The sequence below is a fragment of the Pongo pygmaeus genome, chromosome 9 (genome assembly GCF_028885625.2).
Source record: "Pongo pygmaeus isolate AG05252 chromosome 9, NHGRI_mPonPyg2-v2.0_pri, whole genome shotgun sequence".
Classification (NCBI taxonomy): domain Eukaryota; kingdom Metazoa; phylum Chordata; class Mammalia; order Primates; family Hominidae; genus Pongo; species Pongo pygmaeus.
The window spans coordinates 16,581,372-16,594,390 of NC_072382.2; the positions used below are offsets into that span (position 1 = coordinate 16,581,372).

Sequence of the window (13,019 nt, forward strand, 5' to 3'; positions counted from 1 at the left end):
CTCCCTATACAATAAAGATATTTACTAACCTGGGAATGAGGTGGTGAGAACAAGGACCTGGAGAGTGTCAAAATCCCCATCTCAGCTGTTTTACGCAGTGAAGTTGAGGCGCAAAGTATCTTTGCTATGAACCCTCCTTTCTTTTCTGAGCAAGTGGAAAGTATAGTAATTAGGACTTCGGAGTGAAAAAGCTCTGGGCTTAACATCTAACCAGTTCAACCATACTGAGAACTCAATGGCCCTTCTCTGTAAAAGTAGACTAAGAAGTGCCCACATTGAATCATTGTCAGAATGTTTCACTGCAGCTTCAAAATGGGCATGGGAGGGGTCACAACTTGTCTTTAAGAAGGAAGATTCTAACAGCTTTCATCACTCCAGGCAAGTAATTTGCTATTTTATTGCATTCTGCAAATCAGATGTCATTCATATCTTTCCCACTGCCTTGCTTCTATTACAGATACTTGAATGGGAAAGAGGTGAGGGTAGGGCCTACATAATCTGACCCTCCTTCCAGTATCTGGCCTGTTGGTTTCACACAGCTTTGGTTTTCATAGTATTTCCATGACCTGTGAGGACAAAAAGTATTGTGATGTTTTAAAAAGAGAAGCTCAGGGGCATACAGCCAGCCTCTCAACCATGCAGAGCCAATTACTTCAACATGGGTCTGTGAGAGGCAGGGCTGAATTCCACTAGAACTGACACCAGATTCTTTTGCCAGCCTAGTACAAGGTCCACATTACAAGCCAAAGCTCAGAAATTTCTGGAGGTGGTGTATCAAAATTTACTCTGTGAGACTCTGCTGAACTGGCTGCATCAGGGAGAAATTTCATCTCCCAGAAGGGTGCTGCTCATCATTTCTTCCCGGAAACATCTGCAGAGACTAGCTTTTCAGGTGAGGACTCATTACAAAGTATCAGATACATAGGATGAACAAGTCTAGAGATCTAATGTACAATATGAGAACTATAGTTAATAGAATTGCATTGTATATGGGATTCATGCTACATGAGTGGAGTTTAGCTGCTCTTTACATAAAAACAACAACAAAAAATAAGTGACTATGTGAAGTAATAGACACATCAATTTGCTTCATAATGGTAATGTTTTCACTATCTGTATGCTCTCATAACATCATATTGTATACTTTAAATATCCACAATAAAATTTATTTTTTTAATATAATTATTGCTTTGTGACACCTCTTCCACTTAAGTGAGTGAAATTAAAGTGCCCATATTGTGTTATGCTCAGAATATGCAGACAACTATGCTCAAGGAAAAGGAGTAACTTCCACTTAAGAAACACATATCTGACAACTATTTTGTCAACGGCAGTTTGCTAGCTATCATGAAAATCCTTAGAAGTTTGTGCTCTGGACTAATAAATGAAAAAAGAAAGATTTGAGAGCTTCTTGGAAGCAGGTGGATGAATCGAATACTGAATGTGTGGAGACACCAGAAAAATTACTATTTTTAATCCTGGTCACATTATAAGGGAGGCAGTTTTTTCCTTACACTACTAATAAGAAGTTTGTTGCACTGAAAGTGAGAGAGGAAATAAGTAGATCAATAAGACAAGAATACAGACAAGATTTATTGTTTATTTAAATTATACAGAAAACAAATTTTACTTTAAAAATTTAATCTACAATAGTACTACCACCATTTACTTATTTATTCCTATTTGCCTTTGTTCTCTCTTAAATTTGAACTTTATGTGTTGTATGTGAACTGTTTTGTGTTCTATATTTTCTCATTTTATTTGAACACTCTCCCATGTGTCTATACATATTATATATTATGTCTGTTGGCATTATGTTAATGACTTAGTGTTGCATCACTCTGTTGGATCATATTTTATGTTATCTTCCCCTATTGAGGCACATAGAGATTTTGTTCAGGACTTGCTTATGTTCATGTGACTTTATAAAATTCTGTTTAGAGTTTTTGTTTTGTTTTGTATTTAGAGACACTCTGTTACCCAGACTGGAGTGCAGTGGTATGAACATAACTTATTGTAACCTTTAACTTGCTGTGGGCTCAAGTGAGTCCAGGGTTAGATTCTACTGGAACTGACATCAGAATTTTTTGCCAAGTTAGTACAAGGTCTGCATTACAAGCTGCAACTCAGAAATTTCTGGAAGAGTTGTAACAAAACTCACTCTGTGAGACCGTGGTCAGATTATGTAGGCATAATCTTCCTCTCCTTTCCATTCAAGTAGCTGCAGTAAAAGCAAGGTAGTGGGAAAGATCTGAATGAGGTCTGATTTGCAGAATGTATTCTCTTTTTCTGCTTACACTAAACAGCAAATTACTTGCATGGCGTGATGAAAGCTGTTAAAATCTTCCCACCTTAGCCTCCTGAGTAGCTAGGGCTACAGGTGTGTGCCACCATACCCAACTAATTTTTATTTTTGTAGAGATTGTGGTCTTGCTGTGTTGACCAGGATAGTCTCAAGCTTTTTCCCTCAATTAATCCTCCCTCCTTGGCCTCTGAAAGTGCTGGAATTACAGTTGTAAGCCACCATGCTCAGCCTAGAGTTGTTTTCTTTTAAATTGTTTTCTTTGGATTAATTTCCATTTCTGTAATAACTGGACCAGGATCAAAGATTCTGAAGTTTATGCCCAGGAATGCTACTCATTGCCCAGTGCTGCCAGCTACCATGATTGTGTCAGATTTCTTGGAAGAACCTCAGCCTCAGTAGCTTTCAGTTTACCCCAACCAAGCATGAGAGCCATACTTGGTTGTTAGTTTGTACGTACATCCTTAGAGGGTGGTTCCAAGCTCTACTCTTCAGAAAATATAGTAATATCACACCCCACAGACATGACATTAAGCTCTACTTTAAGTCTACTTTGTTACTTCCTTCTGAGTTGCCTCTAGAGAAAAGACAAGATTAGCCTTTAGGAATGTTATACTTTTATCATCCTAAGACCTTTAGATATGAGATATGGTCTGGAGTTTTCTTTAAGATATAATGTAGTACAAAATAGCTGGAAACTTTTCTCATGTCCAGAATATATTATGCATTTAACACACATGTGTTTATTGAATGAATATATTAATGTCTCTATACTTTTGGAAAGTGGAGTGATTAGACAGATAATTAATACAAGCATTTCATGTATTCAATCATTTGTTACTCATTATTGAGGGCCTACTATGTGCCAAATACTGTGATAAGAATTACTGATAAAAGAATAAGTAATACAAGCTTCCTGCCTCAAAGATTTCAATATCTAGAAAAGAAAATGAAATTCGACTTTAAAACATCATATTGAACAGCATAAATATATACAATATTTATCAATTGAAAGAAGAAAACTTTAACCCAACACAACAAGTTATATAATTGAAATATGCATAAACACTTATGAGAGCACAGAAAAGGGAGTGACTTATTCAGACAGACATAAGAGACAGTGAAAAGAGCACTAGGGATAATAGACTGTACAGGTAAACTTGAAGGGGTAAGTGGAAGCTTAATTTAGAAGGCGGAACTGAAGCAGGAAATTTCAAACTGAGAATAAATGTAGAAAGACCAGAGGTGCTAAGCAGACACTGTGTTGAAGAAATGCACTGTGGTCTTACATGGTGGATGGTAGCAACAGAAGAGGCTAGAAGGGTAGATTAGACTCAGATGGCAGAGGAAGAATCCATGGGCTAAGGTATTAAGGTAGTTTCTTTTTATGTATGCTCAGATCAGTAATTAGCCAGACCCTAGGAACTTCCTTCCTTCCTTCTTTCTTTCTTTCCTTTTTTTTTCTTTTTCTTTTTCTTTTTCTCTCTCTCTCTCTCATCTCTCTGTTTACCCTCTCAATGAAGCTCCACCTTGGCCTCCGTAAGCTCTAAAACCTCTGTAAGCTCAATCACTGAGAGTCCTTGTGCTCTGGTTAGATTCCATCTCCCTGAACTTCAACCTGAAAACTTCCATCAGGAAGTAAGCTGGTGCAATTCTAAGACTCACCTTTTCTGTTTCACTTTTCTCAGGGATCATACTTCTTTCTGCATGTCCTCATGTTCGACATATGAAAATTGTTATTGTTTTAGGTGGAAAGGCAAATTCAAGTTCTGTTATCCTATTTTGGCTGGAAGCAATGTTACTGATAGTGAATTCTTATGGGTCTGCAGCAATCTCAATTCTCTCCTTAGAAGAAAGAATTCAACTGAGGGGCATAGGTGGAAGGAGAGACCAAGGCAAGTTTTAGAGTCACAGTGAAAGTTTTTTAAAAAGCTTTAGCCGGGTGCAGTGGCTCACTCCTGTAATTCCAGCACTTTGTGAGGCCAAGGTGGGCAGATCACAAGGTCAGGGTTTCAAGACGAGCCTGACAAACATGGTGAAATGCCATCTCTACTAAAAATACAAAAATTAGCTGGGTGTGGTGTTGCATGCCTGTAATCCCAGCTACTCAGGAGTCTGAGGCAGGAAAATAGCTTGAACCTGGGAGGTGAAATTTGCAGTGAGCTGAGATTGCACCACTGCACTCCAGTGTGGGTGACAGAGCAAGACTCCGACTCAAAAAAAAAAAAAAAAAGCTTTAGAGCAAGAAGGAAAATAACTAAAGTGCACTTGGAAGAGGGCAAAGTGGGTGACCTGAGAGATCAAGTGAGTAGTTTGAACTTTTGCCTTGGAGTTTTATATGTTGGCTTACTTCTGGGCTCTTGTGTCCATTCTCCTCTGATTCTTCCCTTGTGGTGGGTTGTCCACATGTGCAGTGGCCTGCTAGCACTTGAGAGGTGAGCATATGCAGTGTGTTTACTGGAATTGTATGCATGCTCACTTAAGGTGTTCTTCTCTTACCAATCAAATATCCCTAGAAGGTCACGTACCAATTAAACTTCACCTTTTTGTCTCTGAATGCACATGCTTGAGCCCACTTGCCCAGCTCCTGAGATCTTATCAGGAAGCTGCTGATCACCAGTTTTAGGTTCTCTGTCTACTGAGAGACTACCTGATAGGTGGCTCGTGGGAGTGGGAAGGACCTTCGGGTCTGCACTAAGTAGAAGTAATGAACTAATGGCCCTCCTGAACAAAAGGTTTGTGAGAGTGATAGGGCTAAAGCCTAAAACTGCAATGCCTGGGATTTCCTCTGCTTTTTCAACTAAAAATGGCTCTTTCACAAGAAGCTGCACCCTGTATCTCCTGTTTTCTCTGTGTGATCTGAAATTGTCTTGCACATCTACCAAACTGTCTGGCTTGAAGACAAGTCTGCCTCTTCTTTTACTTCACATGCCATATGACTTCTTAAACACACACTTCCTGTTATTCTTGCACCCATGGCTCTTATTGCATTTGTGCAGCAGCAAAGGTAAGAGCTCCCTTGCAGATATCCCCCAAATTTGTATGTGTTTTTGTCCTACAAGCTTGGATGACCTCCAATCCTCTCCCTATCTGTTGGCACATGGCCAAAAAAGACACTAATTGAAACCCCAGCTCTGCCAGTGCTTTATGATTTAACATATGCTTTTTGTTCCTGTCACAACCCAGGGCTAAGTTTTTCTGGGGTTTTTGAAACAGTTTGCTCTTCTGCATAGGGCTATGATACTTTAAGGATCTCGCCTACTTGCTTTTTTTTTTTTTTTTTTGAGTCATCACTTCTTTAGGGGAGGGGAAATTCTTCCTTTACCATTAGCAAGTTCTTGCCCTAAGTCCCAAGGCCTCCAAATGTTCCTCCTTTATGTCGAGGGCAAATAAACATTGCCCTCTCAAATCCAAGGGTTGCTGTTTTTGTAAGCATATGAAGGCTTTTCATGAGTGTTCTTCTCGCTTCCTCCTGCTTCCTCCTGTAGTCTCCATTTCTCTAATCACTCCTACTCCATTCTCAATATGCATCAAGACCTTCAAGGTCATATTTAAAGGGAGGGGAGTCCAGCCCCCTTATGGCAGTTAGCTGAAAAGCAGGCTTCTCTTCTACTTAAAGAACATACAAAATGAGAATCTGAGAAAAGAGATAATCGTTTTTATTTTTTGCTTGAATGCTTTGAGCAAGAGTCACTGTAAAGTCATGGAGACAAGGATATAGGCCAGCCCAGCAGGTGCAAGAGACCCATAGGACAGAGATGAAGGTTGGTCCCAGGCTGATAGATTACTATTTGAATAGTGATAAAGATAAGGTTAGATGTACAGGGTAACACCAGTTCATTCCAGAACCCCAAGGATGAACAGGACACCTACTGTTCACTCCAGTATCTCCTCTGTTCTCAAGTGGGCAATCATAATGAGATAGGACCAAGGGTAAGGGTACATAGTAAGACCAGTTAATCTGGAACCTTAAGGATAATGGGGATGCCCCTTTCAGGATAACAGGAAACTAAGAAGGGACACATTCTTTTCCTTTTTCTTTTCTTTTTCTCCTCTGTCTTCTCTTCACAGATGGGTAATCATATCTCCATAAAACAGGTTATGACAGCCAGATATATACTCCCAAACTAGCAAAAGTTTGAGTCCCCAAACCTTAAAACAAAAAACTAGTTTTTCTTTGTAATACTTGGCCTAAGAATGGAGTGAGAGAAAATTACAAAAGTCAATCTTGGAAACCAGTGCCCTTATGCAGGAAATTCTCAGTCTTTTATAATGAAGAACAGAATAAGGAGGACAGGGCTAAGAAAAATTAGAAATGCAGGGACCAGAGGCAGGTATATTGTCCTCTCAATATTCAAGAGTCACCCTTCTACAGGGGACCCCTAGGCTGCCCATCAGTGAGACATGACAGAATCAAAATCCTCCCCCTGTGCCCCTTGAACCTGGCTGGCTACTACTGCCCTGACAGCTAGCAAGAGGCCAAATCCACAGAACAACTGCTACTACCCCTCTGTCAGCAGGAAGCAGTTATAGAAGACTGACCTTTGTCTATTTTCCCCATATAATTGGGGTCTTGAACTCATGGTGGGGGAAATGTTACACAAGGTAGATAGTCAGGCATGAGTAGGGCAGGAGAAGGTTCCATGCCCCACACCCCACACCCAGATATGTCAGGCAACCATCAAGTGATGGTCCAGTGGTTGTTAACTGTCTCTCTAAAATAATAATTGGTCACAGCCAGTGCCAGCCAGATTCAGTCTCCGAATACAAAAAAAAAAAAACCTGAAAATGGTGATCAGCAGCTTCCTGACAAGACCTCAGGAGTTGGGCAAGCAGGCTTAAGCATGTGCATTCAGAGGCAAAATGGCAGAGTTTAATTATGATATGAACTTCTAGGGGCATTCGACTGGAAAGGGAGAATGCCTCAAGTTAGCATGCATACAATTCCATGCTCACACTACACATGCTCACCTCCCACATGCTAGCAGGCTGCTGCACATGTGGACAGCCCACCTCCATGGGAAGAATCAGGGGAGAATTGACACAAGACCCCAAAAGTATGCCTACATATAAAACTCAGTCAAAAGGTCCAACTGCACACTTGATATCTCAGGTTGCCCTCTTGGCCCCCTTCCAAATGCACTTTACTTCTTTTCCTTCCTGCTCTGATGCTTTTTAACAAACATTTACTCCTACTCCAAAACTTGCCTTTGTCTCTCCTTCTGCCTTCTGCACCTCAGTCAAATTCTTTCTGTTGAGGAGGCAAGAATTGAGGATGCTACAGACCTGTACAGATGCACCACCAGTAACGGCAACAGTCTTTTCACTGATGTTCTAAAATAACAAGGTTACCTACTTATGGAATCTTGCATCAGACCAATCTTAATGCAACACTCTTTCATAGCCCTACCTTCACTTAGAAGTTATGTTGCGCTCTTCCAAATATCACAGTTCCAAAATAGAACAGAGTGACACAACATCTTTCTTCATTTTTCAGGTAGTTGTGATGTTATGAAATGTTTAGGTAACCCCAATTTGATGCAGCTAGTCAAATATGTAAAAATGCTATTTTTGTATTACTTAGTAATTTCTACAAAATGTACCACAGATCCTAGAATAAGGCTTAAAGATGGAATTAGCCTCAAAGTGTGAGGCTTGGTGAGAGTACAAGTTTTGAATATGGTGCAGTAATAATTTTTGAAAGGTTAATTGTTTATATTTAGACCATGTCAGAATGCCCTTTATTGAAATGCCTATATCAAAACATCATGCAATATATAGGACTTTGGCTCAAGTGGGGAGAAAGAAGAAAAGGAAGAGGAGGAAAAGAGGAGTGGTGGTAGTAATCAAACAAATAACAAATGTTCAGTGCTTACTCTAAGACCAAAAATCTACTAAGCACATTGCAGGTATTCATTCCTTTAATCCTTACAAAAATTCTGAGTGATATAGTGCTATTATCCCAACTACCTTTGAGGAAACCAAGGTACAGAGAGACTAAATAACTTTCCCAAGGTTACACAGCTCATTCTCAGAGGAGTCAGGAGAATCACTGATAGCAACTGAAATTCAAAATATATTATGTGTATTTAAAAATGTACTTTTTAAATCTAAAATGAAACTAATGGCTGGAATTCATCAAAGGATAAGAAAAAAGAGCTGAAAAACTCAGAGAAAGCTCCTTGTGTTTTCCACCAGTCTCATTTTCTCTTGGATTTGCTGAGGACTGCGGTTGAAAGGCACTTAAAAAAAAACCTGGTCATTAATAAAGAACTTGCTACTCTTGTTTCAGAATCTCCTCCAGCTTCTCTCACTTCTGTATGTTCCTTGGTTGTCTTTCTAGGCTAAGGTATCCTCCATGATGTTACCATTACAAGGTGCCCAGATGCTGCAGGTGCTGGAGAAATCCTTGAGGAGGAGCCTTCCAGCATCCTTAAAGGTGATAATGGAAAATTCTGAGAGGAGTAAAGAAGACAAACTTGATGTGAAAGAGGAGGGAAAGGGACTGACATTTATGATGCACCTATTTTGAGCCAGGCACTATTTCATATTTTCTCTCATTTAGTTTGCCTTACCTCTCTACAAGATGTTTACTGTCATGTCCATGTTGCTGTTAAGAAAATGAAAACTCAGTTAACTGATTTTCTCAATACACCACAAACACGGAGTTGCAATGCTATGATATCAACATAGTTATGCCTTAGTCTAAACACTGCCTTTTTCTCTGTGCTGACTCAAAAAATTATTTCATTTCTCCTTTCCAAGTAGCATTTTATAATAACATTTGAAATTTGCCCAGAGTTCTACAAAGTTGGCTGAGGCTGCATATTAATGTTTAACTTGTTTATTACAAAAGAACACTTGCCAGTGAGAAGTTAACCAGAATGAGTCTTCTTTGAAATTAATAATAGATCAATTTCTATTTTAATGTAAATTTCCCAATTGCTCTGAATTTAAGACATGTCGAGTTACTTTAGGGCTAGCTCCCAGTATCTCTCTTATCCTGGTATTAATAATTAGAGGTCTAAGAATTAAAGAAGACATATATATATATATATAAATGGATATATATAAATGCCTACATCCAGAACTATACAAGAACAGTTCCAATGATAGAGTCAGATTCTTGTCTGCATATATATATATATATATTTAGCAACAAATAGATATGGCTCACTTCAATAGAACCCCAGTACAATTGTTCATGTATATGTGTGTGCATATCTCTTTAGTGGACAATTATTTTTACATTGGTATTGTTTTAGAAGACATTCCTATATATTGCATACATTTCAGGTAAATACATTCAAATTACCCATTCCCTAAATGATTTGTTATTCCCTTCTTTCAGTATAAAGGACAAAATATTAGCATTCTTTTATTTGTGATTATGTAGTTTTATTTTCATTCATTAGAGATACATTAATGAGACAACAAGCTTTATTCTTTATTTATTAACAACACAATATTGCTTCAAGTAAACTAATCCAAATCTAAAGTTAACCGCCTTGCAGCTCCTACTAACATTAATCAAAATTACCTAATATTTAAGTGCCTTCACATGACAATCCTTAAGATATAAATAACCTCCCAGAGAGACAGAACATTTTTCTTGGAAGGCATATTAGTTAGACACTGTATGTATACTTACTTGAGGTATTTTTATGATTAGTGGCTACCTTTAAAAATTCTCTAGGCTAAACATTTTTTTCAATACTCTGTGATGTAGAATTTTGTGCTTTAAATTTCTCCTTATTCCTTGTGTTAAGTGGATCCTAAACATTTTGAGAAAACTCTAGGTGTTTCCCAAGGATTCCTTCTTGGAACCCCTCTATGGTGAGATAAGGAGGCCCTCATGACTCCTCCCTTTCATGAGGAAATAGCATTCCTCCTCTTTGGTTGCATACTAAAAGACATACAGTTTCCCCTAATGGAACTCTAAAAGTTTTTATGCCAGTTGCTTTTAATGGAGGTGTCTAACCCAGAACAATTACTTGAGGCCTAGTTAAGAAAATGTCCATCCATTCTTCTGAGTGTTAGATATAAAATGCATAAAGATGTCCACTACAACTGATTCAACTGAAAACAGCTACCTCACTATGTTCTGTTCACTAGTGTGAAAGGAAAATATCTTGGGCCCCCAAAATCACTAAAGAAAACTCAAGCTGGCAACTGCTTAGGGCAAACTTGCCTCCCATTCTGTTTATTCAAAGTTGCTAAGATAGATGCATATCTGATTGCCTCTTTGGAAAGGCTAATTAGAAACTCAAAAGAATGAACTGTTTGTCTCACATATCTGTGACCTGAAAGCTTTCTCCCTGCTTCAAGTCTTCCCACCATTGCTTCAAAATGTCCCTTCTTCAATATGTCCCACCCTTCCAAACTGAACCAAAGTACTTCTTACATATATTGATTGAGGCCTCATATCTCCCTAAAATATATAAAACTAAGTTGTGCCCTGACCACCTTGGGCACATGGCATCAGGATTTCCTTAGGCTGTGTCAGGGGCACGTCCTCAACCTTGGCAAAATGAACTTTCTAAATTAACTGAGACCTGTCTCTGATTTTTGGGGTTTAGATTTTGGTAACCATGGGGGCATTCTGAGAGGAGATGCCCCTGACCTTTGACAAATCTCCTATCGGTGCTTGGTACCAGTATGGCTAACTTTATGGCTCAAACTAATAGGACAATTTGCTGAGGTCTGCGAGCATCACCTCCAGAGAATCCCTGATCTCCCCAAATTTGGTCAAATTATAACGTTTATTTATTCCTAAGTAGATGGGGAGGAAGGTCTCTTTGAAGAGGAACCTCTGCTTTACTTTTTACACAACTAAAGTTAGCATTTAACAACTACCTGGTGTTAATTTCTGCTTACACTTACGGTGCTCAGAAATCATGTAATTTGGGTGATCATTGTTAGTTTTGCTTAAATTTTTTGTTCTTTGTATTTTTCTTGGTGAAATCAAAAGGAGAACCCTAAATTATGAAGAACAAGACTTCTGATGTGGGAGGAAAATGGCTAGCAAAAGAGAAAAAAAAAAGATTTTGAATTTTAACTACTAAAGGGGCTTTATTTACATTGTAAGGCCACCTTTTTGCCAGCTAGACCAAACTGAAAGAGCAATGGCTGTACTTCTAAAAAGCAGCATTTTGTCCTAACTGAAATATGGTAATAAAATTTTTTAAAAAATTTAAGGAGCTCAATTGTTAAAAGTCAGCTTAATTAAAAGGCTAACATCCTAGATGTATGTGTGTATGTGTTCATGTGTGCATGTTTGTATTTGAAGGACTTCATGTTTTTATTTTTGTTTCTTTTTCTCTCCTAAGACCTTGTCTATTTTTGTGCAAAATTTTTTTGTTTTGTTTTGTTTTGTTTTGCTTCTCAGTTGACTGAATTCTGTTTTCACCTGATTTTTTTTAACTAAAATAGTTATTGCAACAAAGGCTACTTGGGTATTTAAGAAGAAAATGAAGTTTAATTTTATTTTTAATTTAGCTAAAAGAAAAATAAAAACATTTCCCTCTAGCATCACCAGAATTTTTCTCTCTGTACCTTATGTTGTAAATTTTACTATTTGATTTTCACCTGAGTTGTTTCCTTTAATGTGCAAATTTAAGGCTATTTTTCTGACAACTGTCTAGGGTTTTGAAACAGGTTACCAAGAATCTGAAATTCTAAGATAGAAAAAAAAGTGGGGTGGTCTTTATAAATCTATAAAATGTACTTCTGTCGGCATGCTTAATTCATCTTTATATGTATTTATGTGTTGTATACAAAATATTTCACTACTAAAAATATATAAAGAGTTCTAATTAATTGACTTAAAGAAAAAACAAAAGTGCTTAAATTCGATACTAAAAAAGAAAAGACTAGTCAAATGCTTTTTCAAGTTTATGTAACTTAAATAAAATCTTTAATAAATAAGCTAGCTTTAAAATTTTTGGTAAAGTAATAGTAGAAATGTCTTAAGAATTCCCAGCATACATCTTGTTTGCATTGATTAATCAAACAAATTTCTTACTTATCCCTGCCAAATACTATAAGGTGTCAATGTTTGGCATATGGGTTACATAACTATGAACCCAGCCCCAAACAGGATAATCAATGCTTGTATAATTTTTAATAAATAAGACATTAATATGTGTTTCATGAAAATAGCTGCATCTTTAATTTAGTAAGATTAGCATAACTTCTAATCCTGTGGGTTTATGCAGTCTGGTCCACAGTCAATAAGGAGGTTTGTTTGGGGAAAAGACTGTTATCCTCTTTGTTTCAAAACTAAACTATAAAACAAGTTCCTCCCAAAGTTAGTTAGGCCTACATCCAGGAATGAATGAGGACAGCTTGGACGTTAAAAGCAAAATGGAGTCAGTTAGGTCAAATGTGTTTTCACTGTCTCAGTTATAATCTTGCAGTGTCAGTTTTATAACTTTAAATCATGAATATCACAGTTTTCATAAATAATCCAGGTAAACAAATAAAATAATTGGGGTAATGTAATGGGATAAATATTTGTAGGCAAACTGGTCATAATTTAGCATATGAAATTATATTAAATTAAATAATAGACATTTCATTATTTGAGTATCTTCCCATAAAAATATGTCATAGGAAAATATTCTTGCTAAAAAACAAACAAACAAAAATGTGTGTTTTTCTTTTAAAGAGGTGAACAAGTTTTTTTCCAATTCAAAGCTTAAAGTTTATATATAAA

At 37.4% G+C, this 13,019-nt stretch overlaps 1 protein-coding gene across 1 annotated transcript in view; it reads left to right on the forward strand.

The window, feature by feature from the left end:
• Positions 1 to 745: 745 nt before the first annotated feature.
• The window catches only part of LOC129008356 (glycine N-acyltransferase), a 28,122-nt gene continuing 15,848 nt past the window's right edge, over positions 746 to 13,019 (forward strand). The window contains exons 1-2 of the mRNA XM_054440515.2: positions 746 to 892; positions 8,646 to 8,741. Coding sequence (XP_054296490.2) covers positions 8,661 to 8,741 — 81 coding nt within the window. The 5' untranslated portion in view covers positions 746 to 892; positions 8,646 to 8,660. The remainder of the gene's footprint in view (positions 893 to 8,645; positions 8,742 to 13,019) is intronic.